This window comes from Mesocricetus auratus, unplaced genomic scaffold (assembly GCF_017639785.1).
Source record: "Mesocricetus auratus isolate SY011 unplaced genomic scaffold, BCM_Maur_2.0 Super-Scaffold_100006, whole genome shotgun sequence".
NCBI classification, from domain to species: domain Eukaryota; kingdom Metazoa; phylum Chordata; class Mammalia; order Rodentia; family Cricetidae; genus Mesocricetus; species Mesocricetus auratus.
The window spans coordinates 45,966,262-45,988,788 of record NW_024429190.1 but is presented as its reverse complement, the minus strand read 5'-3'; the positions used below and the strand labels follow the sequence as shown (position 1 = coordinate 45,988,788).

General features: G+C 39.0%; 1 protein-coding gene across 2 annotated transcripts; it reads right to left on the bottom strand.

Moving 5' to 3' along the window:
• Positions 1 to 1,671: 1,671 nt before the first annotated feature.
• Positions 1,672 to 21,768, bottom strand: Tmem33 (transmembrane protein 33). Of its 2 annotated transcripts, XM_005074360.4 has the most exons (9): positions 21,617 to 21,768; positions 21,404 to 21,473; positions 18,316 to 18,410; positions 17,700 to 17,887; positions 14,502 to 14,569; positions 12,692 to 12,825; positions 5,777 to 5,860; positions 3,277 to 3,397; positions 1,672 to 2,434 (listed from the first exon to the last, which is right to left on the bottom strand). In XM_005074360.4, the coding sequence occupies exons 2-9, from the start codon at positions 21,446 to 21,448 to the stop codon at positions 2,429 to 2,431; spliced, it is 741 nt and encodes a 246-aa protein (XP_005074417.1). In that variant the 5' UTR covers positions 21,449 to 21,473; positions 21,617 to 21,768; the 3' UTR covers positions 1,672 to 2,428. The 2 variants fall into 2 exon arrangements, with proteins under 2 accessions (XP_005074417.1, XP_005074416.1); XM_005074359.4 differs by having other exon boundaries at positions 1,672 to 3,397.
• Positions 21,769 to 22,527: the final 759 nt, after the last annotated feature.

Sequence of the window (22,527 nt, the reverse complement as noted above, 5' to 3'; positions counted from 1 at the left end):
TATGGTCAGCTAAGTACTTTCAGTAGCATAGCATTTAACCTAACACAGTGGTACAAGTGGGGTCTACCCAAGGAAAGAGTGACAACTACTGATTATAAACATTAACTGTCCACAGCTATTTTCTCCCTAGACGATTAATCAATCAACTTCCTTAAGGTTAGGTGAGGGTTTTTACCACAACCTCTTATCTGAAATGTTTTAGAGAACTCAAGTTCTATTTGTCTTGTTACATATGCATCCATTTTCCTTTCCAGAATAAAAAATGTACTAAACTTACAAATCTAATTCAAATTTCTGTCTAGATCCTTAGATGTACTGGTGCTTTGCAATTTTTATTTAAGAGAATCCATTAATTTTCCAAAACTTCTGGTTTGTCATTAGGTTTTGTTTTGTTTTTTTTTTTTTACATATACATAAGGGATACATAAGTATTTAATTTTTAAAATTAGCTTTCTTACTTGTTTCTCTCCCAAAAGCATTCACCTTAGTGAAATTTTATGTCAAAATTTTTTAATACAAATTGCACTTAAGAAATTGCTCTGTAGCTTAATATTAAAATACAGCCAACTTGTCAGGCAGTGGTGATCCACATCTTTAATTCCATCACTCTGGAGGCGGAGGCAGGCAGATCTCTGAGTTCAAGGCCAGCCTGGTCTACTGAGCAAGTTCTGGGACAGTCAGAACTACACAAAGAAACTCTGTCTCAAAAACAAACAAAAATCTGTCCAACTCAATAAGAGATGAAGTATACAAAGGAATACATAATGCTTGCTAGAGAACAACAGGTTTTGTATGAAGCTTCCATCTGTCCCATGGGGCTTAATAAACAGCACTGTTCCAGTTCTTAAAAGACCAGATATTCTGGATAACCAACCTCCTGTGAATTGTTTAGTTATGCAGTAAGTGTTATATTATCTCTGCTCATCCACTTTATGCACTATTACATTTCCTATATATTGATAGGTATACAGGGAGATACTAATTTCAGACTCAAGATAGTTGATTGGACATATTCACACACAATGTGGTATTTCTAACTGCGATTTCCACGCAAACATCTAATGATGTTCAAGTTATAAAAATTGCCTTTTCGTGGGTTTGAGAATATTATATATATTTTTCTTGTTAGGAACAAATTTCCATTCAAGCACAAGAGTATCAGAAATAATATAATTCTGCAGTATCATTAAAAAGTCTTAATTTATATCACTAATCATTTGAAATTACAATTTTAAGGAAAAAAATTCTTGTTAAAGCCAGCATGAATTAGTTCCTCTAAGGAAATATTTTTGAGAAATATTATAAAGAACAAAAACTTACTTACACACCTTGACACATAAAAGGCAATTCAGGTAAAAACACAACACACACATACAACAAATAGAAAAATTGGTGAAATCCAAATAAATTTAGTATTTTAGTTAATCCAGGGTTATATTATCTTACTTTACATAAAAGTCCTACCAATTAAAAGATGCTAATATAAAAATAGTTAAGGAAGAGGTACACAGAAACTCTCAGCACTATTTGAACCTCTTATGAGTCTAAAATGGTCCACGATTGAAAAAAAAAAGGGCAAGGAAAACTAAAAAACATTTCAAAATAAATGCCTTTAGCTGCCAGAACTTGATGTCATTCAAGACAATGTTTTAAAACATCATTAGAAATCAGTATGCTTACATGACATTATAGTCACTTTATTGCTCTACAAAGTTGTATTTTTAAAACCATCAGATTACACATATAGTGATAAGGAGGCTAGACACATACATAAAAAAAATCAACTGGATACTATGAGGTTGCTTCTCCAACTCAGTGGATAAATATCTAAAAATGTAAAGGTAGTTGGTTAAAGCTAAGCTGTCAAGTAGTTTTTCTGGAAATTTACCCCAAGACTATCACCTTTCTAAAGAATAGGAGCTTAAACAAAAAGAAAACTGATGTTAAAAGTCACTAAATGAATGTATTTGAGAAATCCAAATTACATGCAGATAGAGGAGAACTGGGTACCAAAAAGACCACACTGCATTACTCTATACTAAAACTGTGCGTTTAAACATTTCCAATCATGCAACAGGAGTAAGGATCAAAATGACTTTTATAAAGGAAGTGATGGGAATTCAATTAAAGACTTGAACATATTATCCAGCCCCAATCATAGATGCATTATACATTCAATCCCCCCAAGTTCATGTATGCATTACCAAGCTGGAACACCCATTATCCCCCTCAACTATTACCCAGGCCTATTTAATTACCTTACCTATAAACCTTTCCATTTAACCTTTTGAATCATATTTGCTGGATAAGCATGTAATCTACAGAACATTCTTCATTATTTCAGAACAAACAAGTGTAATACATGCTCAATCTTCAATCACATCCTCTCAAAGGCATCAGAACTGCTGCTGCAAATTTCTAGGACATTTCAAGCCTAAGAAATCAAGAAAACTAGAGTTAAGAATCTGAACTAGGTATTTCTACAAACTAAAGCAACACTGAAAGTCTATCTGTGAACATTTGTAAAATGTAGGTCATTAAAGTGTCTGTGGACATTTGTAAAATGTAGGTCATTAAAAGGAACTCTGTTTCACTACCGCCTTCTAGACTAAATGGTCATATGATCCCAAACAGCTAATCCAAAACAGGCTTATAGTCAAACTGTTTTCCAGCACTATCAAGGTCACAGATGTACCAATGGAAATGAAAGCTTAGTAGGTCATAAAATAGGTACAGAATCCCCTTGTAATGGTGCAGGCTAAACACAACTGTCCTAACAGAGCAGCACAACGTCAGGATGGAAGGAAACTGCAGGGGAACACGCTGCTGTTAAAATCTCAACCAAAATTACTGAATGGAAAAATACTGTCTCAAAATACACTAAATTCATCTATTACCATAATGAACTCATTCCAGACATATCTTGGGTCAATGGTTAGGGTGAAACAAATTTCAGAATTCTTTTTTAAAAAGAAATAAATGTATTTCATGATGTAAGCACAGAAGCATCTAAAACAATTTAGTAACATTTATCACTAAATACAAACTTACATAAAAACGAACAATAATGTACAGTAAAATTTTCTCAGAAACTGTTTAAGGTTTGACTTAACATGCCAGGAAAATTGTTACTTTTGCACTGAGATGCATTTATGTAAATCATGTAAATTGAACTGAGGTCGGTGTTAGACCTGTCATTTGAGACTCCTATCCGAATTACCAGTTACTACTGCTTATCTTCTACCCACAGCTTAGCTAGACGTTAAACTACGCAACTGTTGGTGCCAGTCTGCTAATGAAGGCGATGCTCTGGAGACAGAGTCTTCTCACAAACAGCGGGCAGGAGGGCTTCATTATAATGTGCTCGACAACAATCCTCAGTTCATTAAACAAGTTCCTGTCAGATAAAATAGTGCTGTTCAGAAACAACAAAAGGCAACAAATACAAACAATGCTGAGAAAAGCTGAGAAACAGCAGAAGAAAAGAATTTAAAGAAGTAGCTGGGTGTAGTTGTATATACCTTTACCCAACACTTATGAGGCAGAGGCAGGTGGATCTCTGAGTTCAGGTCAGCCTGGTCTACATACTAAGTCCCAGAACAGCCAGAGCTACACAGTGAGATCTGTCTTGAAAAACAACAAAAATGTAAGCCAAAGATGGACCTAGAGTATACTGTAGGGAATATACAAAAGGTGAACCCATGTGTAGTGATGACTATTTATGAAGCCAGACACACACCTTCAATCCCCGACGTGGAGCACCAATGTGTAACACAAAAAACTAAAAGGCCCAGAAACTGAAATTAGTGTTCAAACTTCAAGCTGAATATCAGAAAGCAAAGCAGCTGGCCACTAGCTTCTTACCTCTCCCTCAGGCTGAACGGGCTGATCCTGTCTCCACGAACTCTCACCAAACCTCAGACTATAATCTCTCCTCAGTGTGGCTGGAGAATGAATGCTTCATACTGACTCCTAATACTGACTTATATACTTCTCATGAGTTCTAGGACTAAAGGTGTGAGCTATAATCCTTTTAGACTGATTCATCCTTGTGTAGATCTGGGTGGCCTTAGACTCAGAAATCCATTTATCTCTTAATCCTGAGTCCTAGGATTAATGGTGTGTACCACATCTCCTAGCTTGTGGCTGCTGAGATTAAAGGTGTGTGCCTGGCTTCTAAGGCTTGTGGTTGACTTTGCTTTTCTGAATCCTCAGTCAAGCTTTAGTAAATCATAACTAAAATATCACTATGCCCATGAACATCTATCTAGTCCTCAGGAATTGTGTATGAGGTGGGAACCCTAGGATTTCAGGGCCAGCCAGGATAGCATGAGGATTCCTAACTCACCACAGACAACATTCTCAAAATCCAGTCTCTTTTTGAGTAGAGAAGTAACAAAAAGCATTTTAAAAAACAATGGCTATAGCTAAAAGGAATTATCTACATTTTTTGTTTACTAGTCTGTTTTCACATTTTACAGACAAATTCAATTCATTCTTTAAAAGACCAAAAAACTACATAACACGGGCAATCCACACACTTTGTTTTTTTCTTTCTTTCTTTCCTTCTTATTTTTGAAACAGGGTTTCTCTGTGTAGACCTGGCTGTCCTGGAACTCATGCTGTAGACCAGGCTAGCCTCAAACCCACAGATATCTACCTGCCTCTGCCTGAGTTCTGGGATTAAAGGCATGTACCACTACACCAGGCCACATACTGTTTCTTCAGAGCTTTTCTGGACATTAGGAATTTCAGGGCTATGAAGTTAATGGAGACAACATTGAACATACTCAGTGACTCCCACTTTACAACTCGGATACTGATCAAACCAGCTCATTCAGATTAAAATGTACCCACCAGCTCACACAGTCTGCTCGACCTCATATCACACTCCACTTCCTACTGCAGCTTTTGATGGTGCTGTGTTGCTTCATGTTTCCAGGCTAAGAGGCCTTCCTTGCCTGACCTATACTGCCCATAAAGTGCCTTTCATTACATATTATACATGCTTACATACATACACATCATATTCAAAATGATGCATACTGTATACTGTACTATCAGTCAATCTGAGGGATCCTCAAGGGTCATTTTGACTACTTGCAAGTTTCACCTATGTTCTGACTCACTGTGCCCAAGTGCAGAGAACTGCCGTGGACTCCACAGTGCTGGGATTATAGGTGTGCACCACCTTGCCTGGCTATGAGCTTTTTAGACCTTGTGTAACAGAAGTATAGGAAGCTACACTGCTGCATACCTATGGTCTTTGTTTCAACTAAGAAAGTCCTTAAGAACGGAACTTAAAAGTTTCATATATTTTCTAGGCATTAGAACTTTAAAAGATGTTAGAGATAACTAGCTTCAATTTCTAAAAAGAAATGTAAGGTCCCCATAACTCAAATGGGTTAACTTCCAGTGTCTTTACTCATGCAAAAGTAGTATGCACTCAGCAGCAGCATCTTGCAGATTTCCACCTTTCCTGAGGCTAGCAACATGCTGTGTAACATAGACATCCTATGGAGCACTGTGCTGATAAGCTGTTGGCTGAGGCAGGTGTATTTAGTGCATTTTCAGCTTTACAGTGACTTTATCAGGATGGAAACCACTAAGCGAAGATGACTGTTCAAATACGTCTTCACTAACCCCAGCTAGTTTTAAATTTCACTTAAATTTCAAAGATATTTCTTCTAAGTTCTAAACAACGAGTTAAGAAATTTCTAAGGGTTATAAATACTACATCTGGACACTACACTAAACAAAAGAGATTTAAGCTTACCGACAATATGGATTTCTTCTAGAGGAATAGCGAAGAGTAAGAAATCGATAGTATATGAAAGGCTGGAGCAAACTTCCTTGGCCACTGAAATAAGCAAACACAAGGGTGATGAATACATGTTGCCAATTCATACATACATTCAAAATTTACAAGCAATTTAAAAGGGAAATGTGTGTGTCTTCATCAGATGGGTCAGTAACAATTACCTTATCTAGGCACAAATTACTCTTACAAAAGAAATAGAAGGATATAGATGACTGGAAAGGAACAAAACGCTATTTACTAAGTTTTTATAAATATACACATATATCAAAATTATAAATACTAAAACTCAGAAAATATTATCTCTATAAGTAGCAGAGATCTGATAAAAAAAATCAAAGTTTTTGTTGGTATTTTTAAAAATTGGTGTGTGTGTATGTGTGTGTGTGTGTGTGTGTATAAAGGTTAGAGGGCAAAGCTGGATTTCTCCTTCTACCTTTCCTTGGGTTCCGGCATCAAAATATGATAGCCAGGCTTGCAAAGCAAGTGTCTTTACCTGTCCAGTCATTTTGTGGGCTCAATGAGGTTTTGTTTTTGCTTTTGAAACAGGGTCTCAATATGTAACCCAGACTGTCCTAGAACTCCTGAGCCTCCTATCGCAGCATGAGAGCTAAGACTACATATATATACCACCATTAAATCTTAATAAAAACCAAGTTAAGCCAGGTGGTGGTGGTGGTGGTGCACACTTTTAATCCCAGCACTTGGGAGGCAGAGACAAGTGGATCTCTGTGAGTTCGAGCCTCCAAAACAATACAGAGAAACCCTAAACCCTGTCTCGGAAAACCAAAAAGAAGATACTCAAATAACTAAAAATAAAACAGGAATGGAGCTATGGCTGTAGCTCAGTGCTAAACAGAGCAAGTACCAGGCACACACAAGGCTCTGGCTGTAGAGGAGGGAGGGAAGACAAACTGTACATAACTGCAAGTTTATGTGGACACAGTGAGACAGCAGGGTTAGTAAACTGCACCGTATTCAACAATTTAACAGTCTTTACTGTTACATTTAACATTACTTAATGGATAGATGCAGTGAAACACTAACTCCAGCAGTAGAAAGATGGAGGGAGAGGGTCATTTTTAAGCATAGACAGTTTGAGGTCAGCTCGCCTATAAGGAATGGACTGTCCTAAAAAACCAAAGGGGAAAAAAAAAGGAAAATCCACAGAGCAACTTTGAAAAAAATCAGATGTGAGCCAGAGAGACGGCTCAGTAGCTAAGGTGCTGGCTGGCCAGCATGAAGACCCGAGACAGAACCCGGGACTCACATGATGGAAGGAGAGAACTGACCCCTCAAAGCTGTCCTCTGATCTCCACATGTGTGCGCACACATGTACAAGGAAATAATAAATGCAACAAAAATCTTTTTTTAAAGACAGGTTTCATGGCTTAAAAGCACGCTTTTAATCTCAGCACTTGGGAGGCTGACAGAGGAACATCTCTGTGAGTTCAAGGACAGCCTGGTCTATATAGTGAGTTCCAGGACAGTCAGAGTCACATAGTAAGATCCTGACTTATAAAAAACAAAAACTACAAAATCTTTTATTAAAAAGAGCTTAGTATTTTTAACCCTTTATTCTAATTTGTCAGGGCCCAATACTAATTTGTATAATACTTTCATAATAAAAACAATTTATGTGATTATAAGCTTATTACTTAATGTTATATACATTTTGCCCAACAAATAATCTAACAAAATTTCAACTTTCCAAACTAAAATTTAACATAGAAAACGTTCACTGAAAACCCAGTTTCCCACCATCCAAGTCAGCCCTTAATGAAATTCACAAACACTCCCATAATCTATCCTTCTAGGCAAATATGTACACAAGTGTACAAAATGACTAACACTAACACAGAGCTCATCATATAATAACTATTTACTAGCTCTAGAGAGTGTGACACTACTATGAACATGAGACAAAAAAGCATGTATTTGTCCTTGCACATATCCAAAAAATGGAAATGGGGTACATCTTATATGCTGTTTACCAACTCTAACTTCTATTAACATGTAATATGAATATGATAACATGCAAATTTTCCTGTTCCTTTTACAGCTCCAAGTGTACCGTCTTATGTTCCTACTATTACTACCAAACCTCCTGAGTTTGAATATTTAAGGTGGCTCTCAGATATGATAAGAAATAAAGCAACAGCTGAGAGTGTAGCTTGGCAGTGCCTGCTTACTATGCAAAACATCCTATAAGCACCTATGGATTTTGTTTGTTTTGAGGATTAAATCCCCTCAAAACAACAAAAACCACAACAGGGTGCTTATGTCTCAGTATCCCAGTACTCAAGCTGTAGAAGTGGGAAACTGCCTCAAGATGAGCCTGGGCTATACAGAACAAGGCCTTGTCTCAAAACCTAACATGGAAGGAAGTGGGGAAAGTAGAGAAGCAGAAACGGAGGGAAAAGGAAGAGAGGACCTGAAGAAACCGTAGGAAAAGAAACAAATGAACAAACTTACAATGACCATCTGTCTTTGGACATATGTGCATGCATATGTAAGATAAACTCCAGTGTAGGTTTATCATTCAATACAGAGCTCTAAGTAATATAGCCTCTACTCATAAGATAGAGTATCTGCCATGAAGGTTGCATGTAAAGATTAGTGATAGCACAATTTTTTATTTTTATAGTTTTGGTTATATTTAAGTTACATATGTAAAGTATTAAGTATTCTACATTTAATATACTACTACACATGGAAGGTTGAGGACATAGCTCAGCGGTAGAACACTTGCCTAGCATTTGTCAAATCTGTGCACTTGACTCCAAAATAAATAAACTTTAAATAAGTGATTTTAATTGATTAAAGTAATTAAAATTATATGAACAACATTAAACACACACAAAACCAAAAGTCTCCCTTGTTTACACATTAAAAAATAATATTTTTTAAAGATTTATTTATTTTTGTATATGACTTCTCTATTTGCTTGTATGCCTGCAAGACAGAAGAGGGCATCAAATCCCATTATAGATGGTTATGAGTCATGTGGGTGCTGGAATTGAACTCAGGACCTCTGGAAGAGCAGCCAGTGCTCTTAACCGTTGAACCATCTCTCCAGCCACCCCCAAAATAATATTGTTAGAATGTTAGTCAAAGCAGATTACAGATTCATTCATCAGAACAGCAATTATGAAAATAAGCAAAAAAAAAAAAAAAATCCGCCAGGCCTGGTGAGGATGTAGAGAAAAAGGAAGGTCTGAATGGGCAGTGGCAATGTAAACTAGTATAAACATATGGAAAGCAGGAATGAACAAATAATGTACTACCTCATGATCCAACTATTCCTCTTCTGGGCAAGTCTTCAAAGGAAATGAGGTCAGCATTATCACTGTGATCATGCACCTCATCACTATTCACAACAGCCAAGATACAGAATCAACTGAAGTATGTACCAGCAGATGAATGGATACAGAAATGTGCTACATATTCCTAAGTATACACACATGGTTGAAAGCTAGTCAGTCTTAAAAGGATGAGATACTACCATTTGCAGTGGGGAAAAAGGATGGAACTGGAAATGGTAAGAGTGGGGCTGGAGAAGGGGCTCAACAGTTAGAAGCACTTGCTACTCTTGTAGAACATGCAGGTTTGCCTTCTAGCAGCCACATGGCAGCTCACAGCTATCTGTAAGTCCAGTTCCAGGGCCTCTGCTGGTCTCTGTGGGCACCAGGCATGAACAAACAAATAAATAAAACAGATAGAAACTCAGGAGGAGGATGCACGATTGTAAATCCAAGGCCAGTGTAGGCAATTGTTTCAAAATAAGAAAAAAAAGTAAAGTAAAAATGGATTGAGGATAGTACAGTTCAATAACAGAGTGCTTACTAAGAAAGTGCCAGGCCCTGGGTTCAATCCTTAGTACAGGAAAAAAAAAATAGATATATAAAATCTTCATTGGTTAGTCAACAAAGACTAGAAAGTACAAAGTTTTTTGTTTTGGGTTTTTTTGGGGGGTGTTTACCAGATGGGTTTCTCTGTAGCTTTGGAGGCTGTCCTGGAATGAGCTCTAGTAGACCAGGCTGAATGCAAACTCACAGAGATCTACCTGACTCTGCCTCCCAAGTGCACCACCACCATCCACTCAAAAGTACAAAGTTTTATACTCAGTAAAAATAACTTGTACAAATGAACAAAATTATGAAAAACAAGTATATAGTCTTTTTTATAGACAAGAGTCTTAATATATAGCCTATAGTGGTTTTGAACTTGAAATCTCCTGCCTTAGCCTTCCCAGTGCTGGGATTACAAATCTAAGCCTGAGCAAACACATAGATGTGGTGATATATTACTTATTATTTATTAAAGCTTGCCTGAGGATTCAGAAAGCAAGGCCAGCCACAAGCTATAGAGGTCAGGCAGTGGTGATGCACATCTTTAATCCCAGGATTCAGGAGGAAGGCAGATGGATTTCTCTGAGGTAAAGGCCACCCTGACCTACGAAAGAGTAAAGAGTAACAGAGCTCACACCTTTAATCCCAGCACTAGGGAGGTGGAGACAGGAGTAATATGGCTGGGCAGTGAAAGGAATATAAAGAAGAGGAGACAGGAACTCAGAGCTTTTGCTCTGAGGATTGATTTGTGGAGTCAGGATTGACATTCCAGTTGAGTAGAGGTAAGATCTACTGGCTTGTCTGCTTTGCTTCTCTGATCTTCAGCTTGAGGCTTCAACCCCAATATCTGTCTCTGGGTCTTTTATTTTTCATGCTACACAGACATTTAAAGAACATTATGACATGGTCTATTAAACACAAGGTGCACTTAAACACAGAAAAATTAATTCTGATATCTATATTAAAGAAGTATAAGCAAGCTAAGAAAGGTGTCTACTAGATCAATATTTGGAAAACTAAAAATGCAAAACACCAGGGTAATAAAATAGAACATGCTAATTCAACAGAATAATGAATAACCATTAAAAGAAACAAACAGGGGCTACAGAGATGGTTTAGCAGTTAAGAACACTGGTACACACCTTTAATCCCAGCACATGGTAAGTAGAGGCAGATGGATCTCAATGAGTTCGAGGCCAGCTTGGTCTATAAAGTGAATTCTAGGATAGTCAAGACTGTTACTCAGAGAAACCCTGTCTCAAAAAACCAAACAAACAAAAAACAAACAGACAAACAAACCGCTGGTTGCTCTTCCAGATGTCATGAGTTGATTTGCAACAACTACATAGTATGACTCATAACCATCTATAACAAGATATGATGCCCTCTTCTGGAATGCAGGTTTCCACGCACAGCATTCATAAAATACGCAAGCAGCTGTGTATTTTCTAAATGGATTACAAATGCACACATATTAAACTGCTTTCTCTGGAACAGAGAACACAGAACCCCAACTAGAATTAATCACAAAATGTTCTTTAGAAGTGAAGTGTGTCCAACCTGGAGCCTGTAAGGCCATATGAGGCACAATGGAGCTAAAAATCCAGGCCAACATAATATAGTAACCTGATTTAAAATATTGTGGGAGGTTTTTTCCTTTGCTTGATCACTAACTTTGTAGATGACAACACAGTCCAGAAAAGCCACTAGGTTAGATACCCCTATTAGCTTATCTATAAAACTAAAATATAAAAGTAAGCATCCAAGCAGATAAGTACTCGTAAAATCAAATGCAAAATTACCAATGGAGAGACCAATACTGCTGTAATACTCCACTCTCAAAAGAAGTTTTCTCTATTATTTCCAGATTACAAACAAAATATGGAAACAATTGAGGTAATTGTTACTGTAAGACTATACTTTTAAAACATCTCCTTATATCATCTCAAAAAAGGCAAGAATGAGCTGAATTAAGCCTGTGCTGACTAGTTTTGTGAGGCCTGCAGGTGAGCCCATAGGGCACGCTGTTTTTAATTAGTGATCAGTGGGGGAGTCCACTGTGGGTGGGGCCACCACAGACAGGTGGTTCTGGGTTCTACAAGAAAGCAGGCCGAGCAAGCAAGCCCTAAGGAGCAAGCCAGTAAGTAGCTCCGCTCCACGGCCTCTGCATCAGCTCCTGCCTCTAGGTTCCCGCCCTGGTAGAGTTTCTGCCCTGACTTTTTTTGATGATGAACTGTCATGTGGACTCACACACCACATGATCCCTTTCCTCTCCAAGTTGCTTTGGTTCCAGTGTTTCATCACAGCAACAGCAGCCCTAACTAAGACAAAAGACTCTCCTATATATACGATTTTTTAAATTAGTTTTTAAAACTCAAAAATTTACAAGGGTTAGATGATGTTTCACAGGTGTATAAGACAAATTTCCTATCACAGATGCTAGGGAGAGAGGAGTGAGTCACATCTTCCGCTGTTCACTGAATGGTGAGCCCACCAGGCTCCGATGGACAGTTCACACCGCTGGTCACACAGATGGTTTTGATTTAACACAGTGGGGAACAAAAAAAAAATCAGAAAAGGACTTGTAAGAAGGAATAGGAACTGAAAAGGAAGAAAGGAAAATACAAGGGGGCGAGGAGAATAATCACATGCATTATATACATGAATTAAATAGTCAACAAATTAATTAAAAAGCAAAAAGACTCCTAAGTGTGGGGAGCTTGTAGAGAAGGAGGGTTTCAACAAGAGAAAAGAGAAAGTGAGTGAGTAATGGGGCCGTGGGATGGTAAAATGACCAACGCTCTATGCACATGCATGACAATGTCAAAGAATAATGATTTTAGAAGCCTGTTAAAACATTTGCGGAAAGAGACATAGCCCTGGTTCTCCCAAAGCAGCTGCAATGCTCCACCTCAGGGAATCATGCTGAACTCACTTTGATTCGAGCAGGATGAAATCTGAGAGACTGGCTTTATGTTCACCTGTCATCAATCTTTCAAAACAAGTATATCTGAATTCTTACCTAAAGAGCATAAAAACTGTAGCAGGCATCAAGAATATTTCATTGCAAGCAATGAATTTCAGAATATTTTGTTGGTTAGCACTTAATTTATCCAAGACAGATCTCAGCAGAGGTAAACTATTTGAACCCTTTGCCTAAAACAAAAAGGAAACAAGCATTAGAAGGAACACGACATCTTTAACAACACACTAGTCACCCTAACACCAAAATATGAGGGGCTCAGGACACCTCTTTAGAATGGCACCATGTTTACATACAATCACACTCATCTTCTGTACTTTAAGCCATCTCTACATCACTTACACTATAGTGCAACACAAAAGTTACACAGCGACAACTGTTTAGAATGCCAAGAAAAGCCAGTTTGGTACTAACACAAATTTTTTGGCAAATATTTTGGATTCACAGTTCTAAAGAACTGATGACTATCTTTAGATCAGTAGCATATTTAATTGATAATACAACCAAAGCCCAGTTATTTCAAAGTGACTTTAAGAGTTTACAAACTAAGAACTTACTCAGTGTACTTTATTGCTTTATTCTATTTCCAAAAGAACCCAAAACCCATTAAAAAAGAAATTTTCATTCTTATTTTCCATAAAAAGGTTAAATTCCACCCTCCCCCCAAAAAGTGGTTATTTCTCTCTAGTCATAACAAAAAGCTTACCACCCATCAATAATTAAAATATCTGTGACTCCTTAGATAACTACACAAATTTTGGAATCTAATTGCTCATGTGGCTAGAGAAATAAAGAAATAAATTAGGCCTGGAGAAATGGCTCAGCAGTTAAGAGCACTGGACTATTTTTCCAGAAGACCCAAGTTCAATTCCCAGTACCCATGTGGCAGCTCACAACTGTCTGTAACGCCAATTCCAGGGGACCAGACACACTTATATAGACATACACTAGGCAAAACAGCAATACACATAAAATAAAGTATAAAAAAGAAAACCATTAAAGTTAATTAATTAAATGCTAGCCCCTCACCCGGGTTTTCAAAACAGGGTTTTTGTATAGCCCTGGCTGTCCTGGAACTCGCTCTGTAGACCAGGCTGTCCTGGAGCTCACAGAGATCCTCCTGCCTCTGCCTCAGGTGTGCATCACCACCAGAAAGAGAAGCAAGCAGACCAGCCAGGGCTATATAAGAGACTGTCTCAAAAACAGATAAATAAATGAATAAATAAATAAAAAATCCCCCCAACACACAAAACAAAAACCCTTAAACTTGGTATTTTAATTCAAATGTACATGTCTGCTTGGTTTGCCTGCTTAATGCCCCAGCCCCCCCCCTCAAAAAAAACCAAACAAACAAGCTAGGAAAGCAGCTCTTATTGTTATTATACAAAACTCAGTGTATATTCTTATGTAGTAAGTTAGAGGGACAGCGACTTAAGACGGCTCTCTGCCAATTCATCAAACTTAAAAGTTACATGGGATTTTTGCTTTGTTTTTTGAGAGGGTTTCTCTGTGTAACAGCCCTAGCTGTCCTGGAACTCGCTTTGTAGACTAGGCTGGCCTCAAACTGACAGAGATCCAACTGCCCCTGCCTCCTGAGTGCTGGGATTAAAGGAATTAAAGGCATGTGCCACCACCACCCTGCAAGTCACAAAATCCTTTCTCTACAAAAGATGTTGTTTTATAACATATGAACAATATAATCATCAAATTTTAAACTTTCAAATCACTAAAAAATTTTCTAGCAAGTTTATGGGGAAAGAGAAGGACTTTCGGTGAAAAATGTCTGAAACTCAAACTCACACCAACTATCAACACTATAAAAGTCAAAGAAACAAAAGGTTTTACTCACATCAAGGACTTTCTTGGTATAAGTGGCAGCATGAAGCAAAGAAAATAACAAGACTGGGAAAATGCTCACTGGAGAAAGCAGTTAAGGAAAGTCTTTAAGTCGCCGAGCACTGTGCACCGAGTACACGCTGTGCACATGTGAAGAGGAGCTAAGCAACACCTGACAATGAGTTTGGTGGAATGACCTTTCTTTCTGAGCCAGACTTGGAAACTTCCTCACTTTCTAAATCTTACCATCCATTTGGGAAAATAAAGCACCACAAATATCTGCTAAGCAAAGCTGAAATGTAGGCCAACCCAAATGATTGAATATAGTTTTCACCCCATAATGGCCATTTTGTTTTTTAGGAGTTACTATTATTTTTAGTTATGTGTGTGTACCTGCACAAGTTTATGTTCACCACACACATGCAGGTGCCCTTGGAGGTCAGTGGGACTTGATCTTTTGGAACTAGAATGATAGATAGGCAGCTGTGAGTTGCCTAATGTGGGAGGGAGCTGGGAACCGAACCTGGGTCCTCTGCAAGGACAGTAAGAGCTCTAAAGGCCATCTTCCCAGCAGACCAATTTGGTCTTCAACACAGAAACTCTTGCTTTTACAGAGTCTACACTGTTGACAAAGGTGTCAAAGTAATGGGTTTAAATTCTATTACTTTGAGGAAATTTACCTTCTGTTTTAACATTTTGAATAATACTGAATTTGTAAAAAAGATTGTAAATTTTAGCTTACATAAAATCTATCACAGGTCTTATCAGTTTAATTACAAATGTAAGGGATTTTTACATTAAATCCAATGTTTTTTTTTTAAATTTTCATATTAAGTCCAACCTTACACTGTAGGTAATTTTCATGCAAATTTTCTTTTTTGGTTTTTGAGACGGGGTTTCTCTGTGTAGCCCCAATTGTCCTGGAACTCACTCTGCAGACCACGATGGCCTCAAATTCACAGATGTACCATCACTACCTGACTAAATTTTTTAAAAGATAAAAATGCAAACAATCCACTCCAATTTTTGCCAGGTTAGTAACAGAAAATCTGTCAAGTATTTATATGAATGACAGAATGACATAAATACTAGCCTTAAAATGTATGGATAACAACATCAGACCTAGAAATAAATCACTCCTATTTTTCTGTACAGATGAAGGTATGGTATGGTATAGATAGAAATTGCTAAATGCTAATAATCTGAGTATCAAATTCATGATAACCTTAACTCACTAATTCCAACCAGTGAGCAGGTATGCCCAAACATTAGAAGACACAAACGCACTTCTTACTCTGCAGTCTAAGCTGGCTTCAAACTCATTCCTCCCTGCCTCAAGTTTCCCAGGTGCTGGGTGGGATTACAGGTATACTTAGTCTGACTCCAATTTAAAACTTTTTTAATGAATCAGACTCCTTTAAACTTGAAAACTTGAAAATTTCTCATTTTTAAGGCCTATGTAAAACTCTGCTAAAGTTTATAAAAATTCAACTTAAACTCTGATGCCCCCAGACATGAAGTCTAATTCAGTAACAGAGACAGTGGCACAGTATAACCTTCAACACAAGTCAAGATATTTGGGTTGCAGTTCTGGTTTTCACAAACCTCATTCTCTTAGAACTAGTTTCATCCTCTGTCAAATGACCACACAGAGATTAAGCAGATCTGTAATGAGTATTTTATTTCCTAATTGTCTACAGTTCTCAAATCTTCAAGAGACTCAGCTTAGCTTTTTTTTTTTTTTTTTTTTTTTTTTTGGTTTTTACGAGACAGGGTTTCTCTGTTTTGTTTTGGAGGCTGTCTGTCCAGCCCAGCCTCGAACTCACAGAGATCCGCCTGCCTCTGCCTCCCGAGTGCTGGGATTAAAGGCGTGCGCCACCACCACCCGGCTGAGACTCAGCTTAGCTTTTGATGTCACTTTATTTTTTCCAACTTCTGGTTTTGAGACAGGGTCTCATGGAAAACCAGGCTAGTCTTGACTTCTTACCTTCACTTTCCAAGTGATAGAATTATAGGGGTGTGATTACATGCCTGGATCAATGTCACTTTTAGATTATTCAGAAAAGATAAGGAGTGGAAAGTCTACCATTTTATTCTTAAGTGCCAGTCACTGACAGAACAAGGACAATACCACATTAAGAACAAAGGAGTTCCTGCACTCAGGAGGCAGATCTCTGTGAGTCTGAGGCTAGCTTGGTCAACAAAGTGCAGTTCCAGGACAGCCATGGTTGCTACTACACATAGAAAGAGCAAAGGCCCAAATACATTTGTAGTTTTACTCTGGGCCACTTTTTCCCAGTTTCTTTATGAATTAGATTAGCATTTCCTACCTTATGTTCTTGCTGCTTCTCATTCCTTCTCTTCCCTGACTCCTAAGAATAAGCCTGCTGAGCCAACTTGCTAGCCTGGTTTTGCTCTTTGAGACAAAGTCTCACTACATAACCTTAGCTGGCCTGAAACTAGCTCTGTTAACTCGGCTGGCTCTATACCTCCTGTGCTTCCCAGAACTACGATCACAGGCTCACCATACTTAACTCAAGTTCTTACTTTCTATTTTATGATCAGCAAATTATTTTCACGGATTTTCTTTTGTTCCTAGGTCACTGGAACCTGGGGTAGTCAAAGACCTTTTAATTTATTATTTATTGTTTTAAGGTAACACATTTGTAGGGCTGGAGAGAGAGCTGTGGGTTAAGAACACTGGCTGCTTTTATAAAGGACCTAAATTCATTTCCTATCACTCACACAGTGGCTCACAACTGCCTACAACTTCAGGTGTAGCAGTTTCAACAACCTCTCCTGGTCTCTACAGGCATTAAGCACACATGGTATACATACATATACCAGGCAAAACACTCATACATGTAAATAAGTTGCATGTTTTTAAAAATTGCATAATCATAAAAATGTGCATATTCCCAAGATATGAAGTCAATGAAATAAAGATTTAAATACTGAATTCATGTATAAATTTGTGCTTTGAATGTTAATTGTTAAATATCTGCTAGGCTTACAAGGCAAGAATACTGAGAGATGAAGTTTAAATTCCCAAAACAGCTCTTGGGAGTTAACAGAAATTGTACATTGATATATGTCCATACAAACAAGCTTCATGGAGCATCATTACTGTGTCCTTCCAACAGAAAAAGAATCAAGACATCTCCTACAAGCTTAGTATGGTAATTTCACTGTCACGACAAGAAAAGGATACTTGTAACGGGATAGGAGTTGACGAAAATGAGTGAATACAGCAGGTAGTGACAGCTGTCCTCTAACAAGGCTTGAGCCAGGAACGCTCTGCTTAACTGGAAGTGTGGTAATCTCTGATGTAGCCTCAGAGCACTGGTGAGAGCATTCGCCAGCAAAGCACGCTGGTAAAAGTTTGCTGCTTCATGCAACCTACAAATTACCAGAGGAAAAGTTATCATGAGACATCAACAGCTACCACAGTTCTTCCTCCTATGTGAATTGCATCATAATTGCACAACACCTAAATCATTAAATTGTCAATAGAAAACAAATTACATGGATATACTCCCGATTCTGGGAAGCATCATTTCAAATACACATCCAACTTCATAATATAAAGTGATGACTCTGTCAAGTTAAAAAAAGTAAGAATTGCAAAAACCATGATTGTCAATGAGCAGTCAAACTAACCACAATAGAAGATCCCCCAAATGGGTATCATAGATTACTGCTGATTTTAAATAGGGTTTGTGTTAATTAGCCCTGTGCCATTTCACATTTTAATAATTCTTAAAGCTAAAAAGCATTTCATAAATGCTGACTGGCCATCTCTGAGTCAGAAATATGATAATACATACCCAAGAAGAGGCAGAACAAACAAAGCGGAGCAATAAACTGTGAACAAGCGAGAAAGCCACATTGCTGTGTCCAGTTTATTAGTCATCATGAATTGCTAGATTTAAAAAGAAAAATATTAAACTAAGTGCGGATTATGTTAGGGACAAATTATACATTTTTATTCCTATGAAGGATATTTAAACAACCACCTTGCAACATACATTTTTTTTTTTTTTTTTTTTTTTTGGTTTTTCAAGACAGGGTTTCTCTGTAGCTTTGGAGGTTGTTCTGGAACTAGCTCTTGTAAACCAGGCTGGTCTCAAACTCACAGAGATCCGCCTGCCTCTGCCTCCCGAGTGCTGGGATTAAAGGCATGCGCCACCAACGCCCAGCTTGTTCTTTTGATCAAGTGGAAACTCATGGTACTTAACTGCTTCTTCACACATATGTGAAAGCATACGAAGCACTTTGAGAAAAAAAAAAACTATATAAAATTTTCTGTGCCATTTCAACATTTATAATAATGGCTCCATCTATTTTAAACAACGTTAAATAAGAACTAATGGCTCTCAAGAGAACTGCAATGTCTATCCTTAGAAAACTCTCAAACCCAGTCAGGCCCCAGAACTGAGTAAGGAATCAAATATCAGGTTTGGATTAAATAAACCATTACAAAGAGAGAGTCAGTCCTGAAGTCAGTGCTGAACTCTCAGCCTGGAGACTATCTGTCATGTACATGCAGAAGGGCCTAGCACACCCAAGGCACTCAAAACAGGCCTGCCAAGTAGGAAATGGTATCTGCTTCTCAGATCATAAGACTCTCTGTATCCCCTATAGGCTCCCACACTAACTTCACCCTGTTATCAGTGGCCCTAGGTTAAGTTTATCATGAAAGCAAGAACTTAAAATTCACTTTATCACTAACATGTACCTCACATCCATTTCTAAAGAGGCCTTTATATTTTTAACTACAATGCTCAAAAATAAAGTTAACACCAAGATGCAAACACTTGTGGGTGTGTTTATATACCCATATAATAAATATCCTCATTATGTGGATTTTTTTGCTTCTAGTTGGTGCTTCCAATAAACTGATTTTAAAAACACATTCATGCATTTATTTGACAGTTTAAAATATTACTTTTAAGCAATTTCATTCTACTATGTGTGCAAAACTTTTTTAAAAGAAAAATCCAAGTATATTTAAAATTCATGGGCATTTATTACATGCCTTTTAATTACATGCTAGCAATATCAGGAATATAAGACATGCTGCTAGCTTATCCTATTGAAACTTGCTATTATACTATGATGCCTGAAATGTAACTGATTATAGAAGCAGTCAAATGCAAGGACGAATCTAGTTTACTATGCTCAAGCTTCTTCTTTAAAAATCCATTTGATGGGCCATTGAGACACCCTAGTCCAAGCCGCCAAGGCTGATAACCCGGGTTTGAACCTTGAGACCACCATGGAAGCAGAGAACTGACTCTGAGAGGTTTTCCTCTGACCTCTACACATGCCATCCAACAAAATAAGTATCTGTGTAACTTCATTCATCACATGTCACTGAATTATCCACTTGAGACATCTTTTCTTAAAGACCTGTTTTTATTACTTTTTAATTATGTGTACTTGGGTGTGAATACATGGGTGTGGTGTATACAGTAACTTATGGAGACCAGACCCTGGAGCTGGAGTTACAGGTGGTTGTGAGCGCCCCTCCTCCCCCCCCCACCACATGGGTGCTGAGAACTGAACTAGGGTCCTCTGCAAACCGCTGCATTCACTTTTAAATACCGAGCCCATCTTTCCAGTCCCTCCTCTGGGCCTTTTTTTACATAGGTACATTCTACTACACAATACAGGAGCTTAAAAGGCAGATGTTGGTTTAAGTATTTAAGTATGATATATACAGTTCCACCCCCCCCCAATTATTTTGATGGATCTTTGGATGTGAGCACTCCAGGGCAAATTATTCACACAGTCTCATAGTATTTAGGACAGACAACTTCTTAATTATAAAGGGGGAAACTGTTTTTACAATTTCCAATCAGTTGATGATATCACCTTAAACGGCACATCTGAACTCCCCAAAGAATCAGCATAAATGGTTCTTGTGTCTTGAAAAGGACACAATCAGTTGTGCAACTCTAGTTTCTGGATCATTCCGCAGAACAGGCCTAGACATTTGAAACTACCTGTGTCTGCAAAACCCAAAGAGGGCGAACATTCCTTGACTGAATGAGAGTAAAGAGATAAGACTAATAAATGCAATGGCTGAATCCCAAGGAGGAGAAGTGCCAATGGACAACAGGAAATCTGAACATAAACTACTTGGGTTAACATGCAGCAATGTAGCCAGGCTTTAGTGGCACACACATTTAATCCCAGCATTCGGGAGGCAGAGGCAGGTGAATCTCGGTGAGTTCAAGGCCAGCCTGGTTACAGAGAGAGTTCCAGAACAGCCTCCAAAACAATACAGAGAAACCGTGTCTCGAAAAACAAAACAACAACAAAAAACCATACATCTATGTTAAACTTCTCAAATGGAGTAAAGCAGAGAATAGTACTGAGCATTAGCAAGAATTTCAAATGGGTCAGCAAGGTAACTGTGTGTATATAGAGGTGCTGTAAAACGGTATGTATACATATATATGTATATATATATATGTTTAAAGAACAATTTTTTAATTATAAGTTTACAAAAGGGTAGTATTCCTCCTAGTATAAGGCAAATTGAAGGCAACACTCTCCCCCTTTCGGAATTTCTCAAAAGGCTTAAAGTCGGTACAAAGGGCAGTATTACGCGCACCGCGAGGCGTGTGGGTGGAAGCCTCTGCCTCAGATGGCATCTTCAACCTTGGGACCGAACACGATCGGAGACAGAGGTGTGGGAAGGCGCGAGGAGGCCCGGTACCCCGGCAGACAGGTGACGGCCACCACCTGCTCCATGCCTGCCCGCAGCCGCTTCTGAAACAAGCTTGGAGCTCCTCTCCACCCGCACTCCACTCCCTAAGCCCGGTCCCGCAGGCAGCGGCTTCTGGAACGCTCTGTGCCTTTCCGTACTGCCTGCTCCTGCTGATGGAGACCAGGCCGCTCACTTACCACAGCGCCCGCCCCTTGGGGGCCGTTCGGGGTCGTATCCGCCATGGGAGACACGCAGGAGCCCGGGACGCTGCGACAGCGGAGAAAAGAAGGGCAACACGTCAGTGCCGGGCGACGACCCTCCCGCCGGAACCCCAGACCCCCAGAGAAACGGGGTCTCCCGGCCCCGTGCAGCACACGGCCCCGGGAGCCCCCACGGCGGCCGGGGAATACCTGTCCCACTCGGTCCAGATCGAAACTGCCTTTCCAGAAAGACCCAAGCAAAGGCGGAGCTTCCCGATAAAGCCCTAAAGGGGCAGATCAACGCTGCCGGCTCCCGAGGTTGCAAGACCGGAAGTGACCCTTTCGCTTCCGTGTGAGTGAGGTGGGGACGTTGAGGGTCATCGGGAGTTGATTCCAGAGGCATGACGGGAAATGCAGTTTTTCTTCTTGTTTTGGTTCCACCAGCCCTGCTAGCCAATTGGCCTAGAGACCTAAGAAGAGAAACCGGCGAAGCAATTTTCCTCATATCCAGCACTCAGGAGATTCTCCTTGCCCGCTTCCAGTCCTCAAAAATATCTCTCTACTTCCGTATACAGAAGCTTCCGAAATATCTCTGATCTCCCCAGGCAGTGATTCACTAACCCCTGTGATTTAGCGTTTTTCAAGTTCTTGTGTAATCGACTTTGTGACAGGCGTTAGGCTTGGCGTGGAGAACATGAACGTAATAACATTGGCCCCCTGAGAGACAGCTGAGTAAATGGAAATCACAGCAAAAACTTGTATAAAATATGGGCATAACCTGAGTTAATCGGTGTGTGGGAGTGTGGGGGGCGGGCAGTCCTGGAAAAGGTAATTCTGACCCTAAATCTTGAAGGAAAAGTTTGACGAAAGAGGAAGGGGATTCGAAATGAAGGAACAGAGCATGGGAAGTAACAGAATAGTCAGAGAACAGTTCGGTGTGAGCTGTCGAATGCGAACGGATCGGGGGATGACAGATTTGAACAAATAGAGGCAGGATCCCTCGGGGAGGGGGTGTTGGGTTGGAAGGAAAGGGTGGAAATGGGGGAATTATATTTTAATTAAAAACATGTTTTTGAAAAGTCATCTGAACTTAACCCCGCAACCTAGAGAGCCAAGCTACA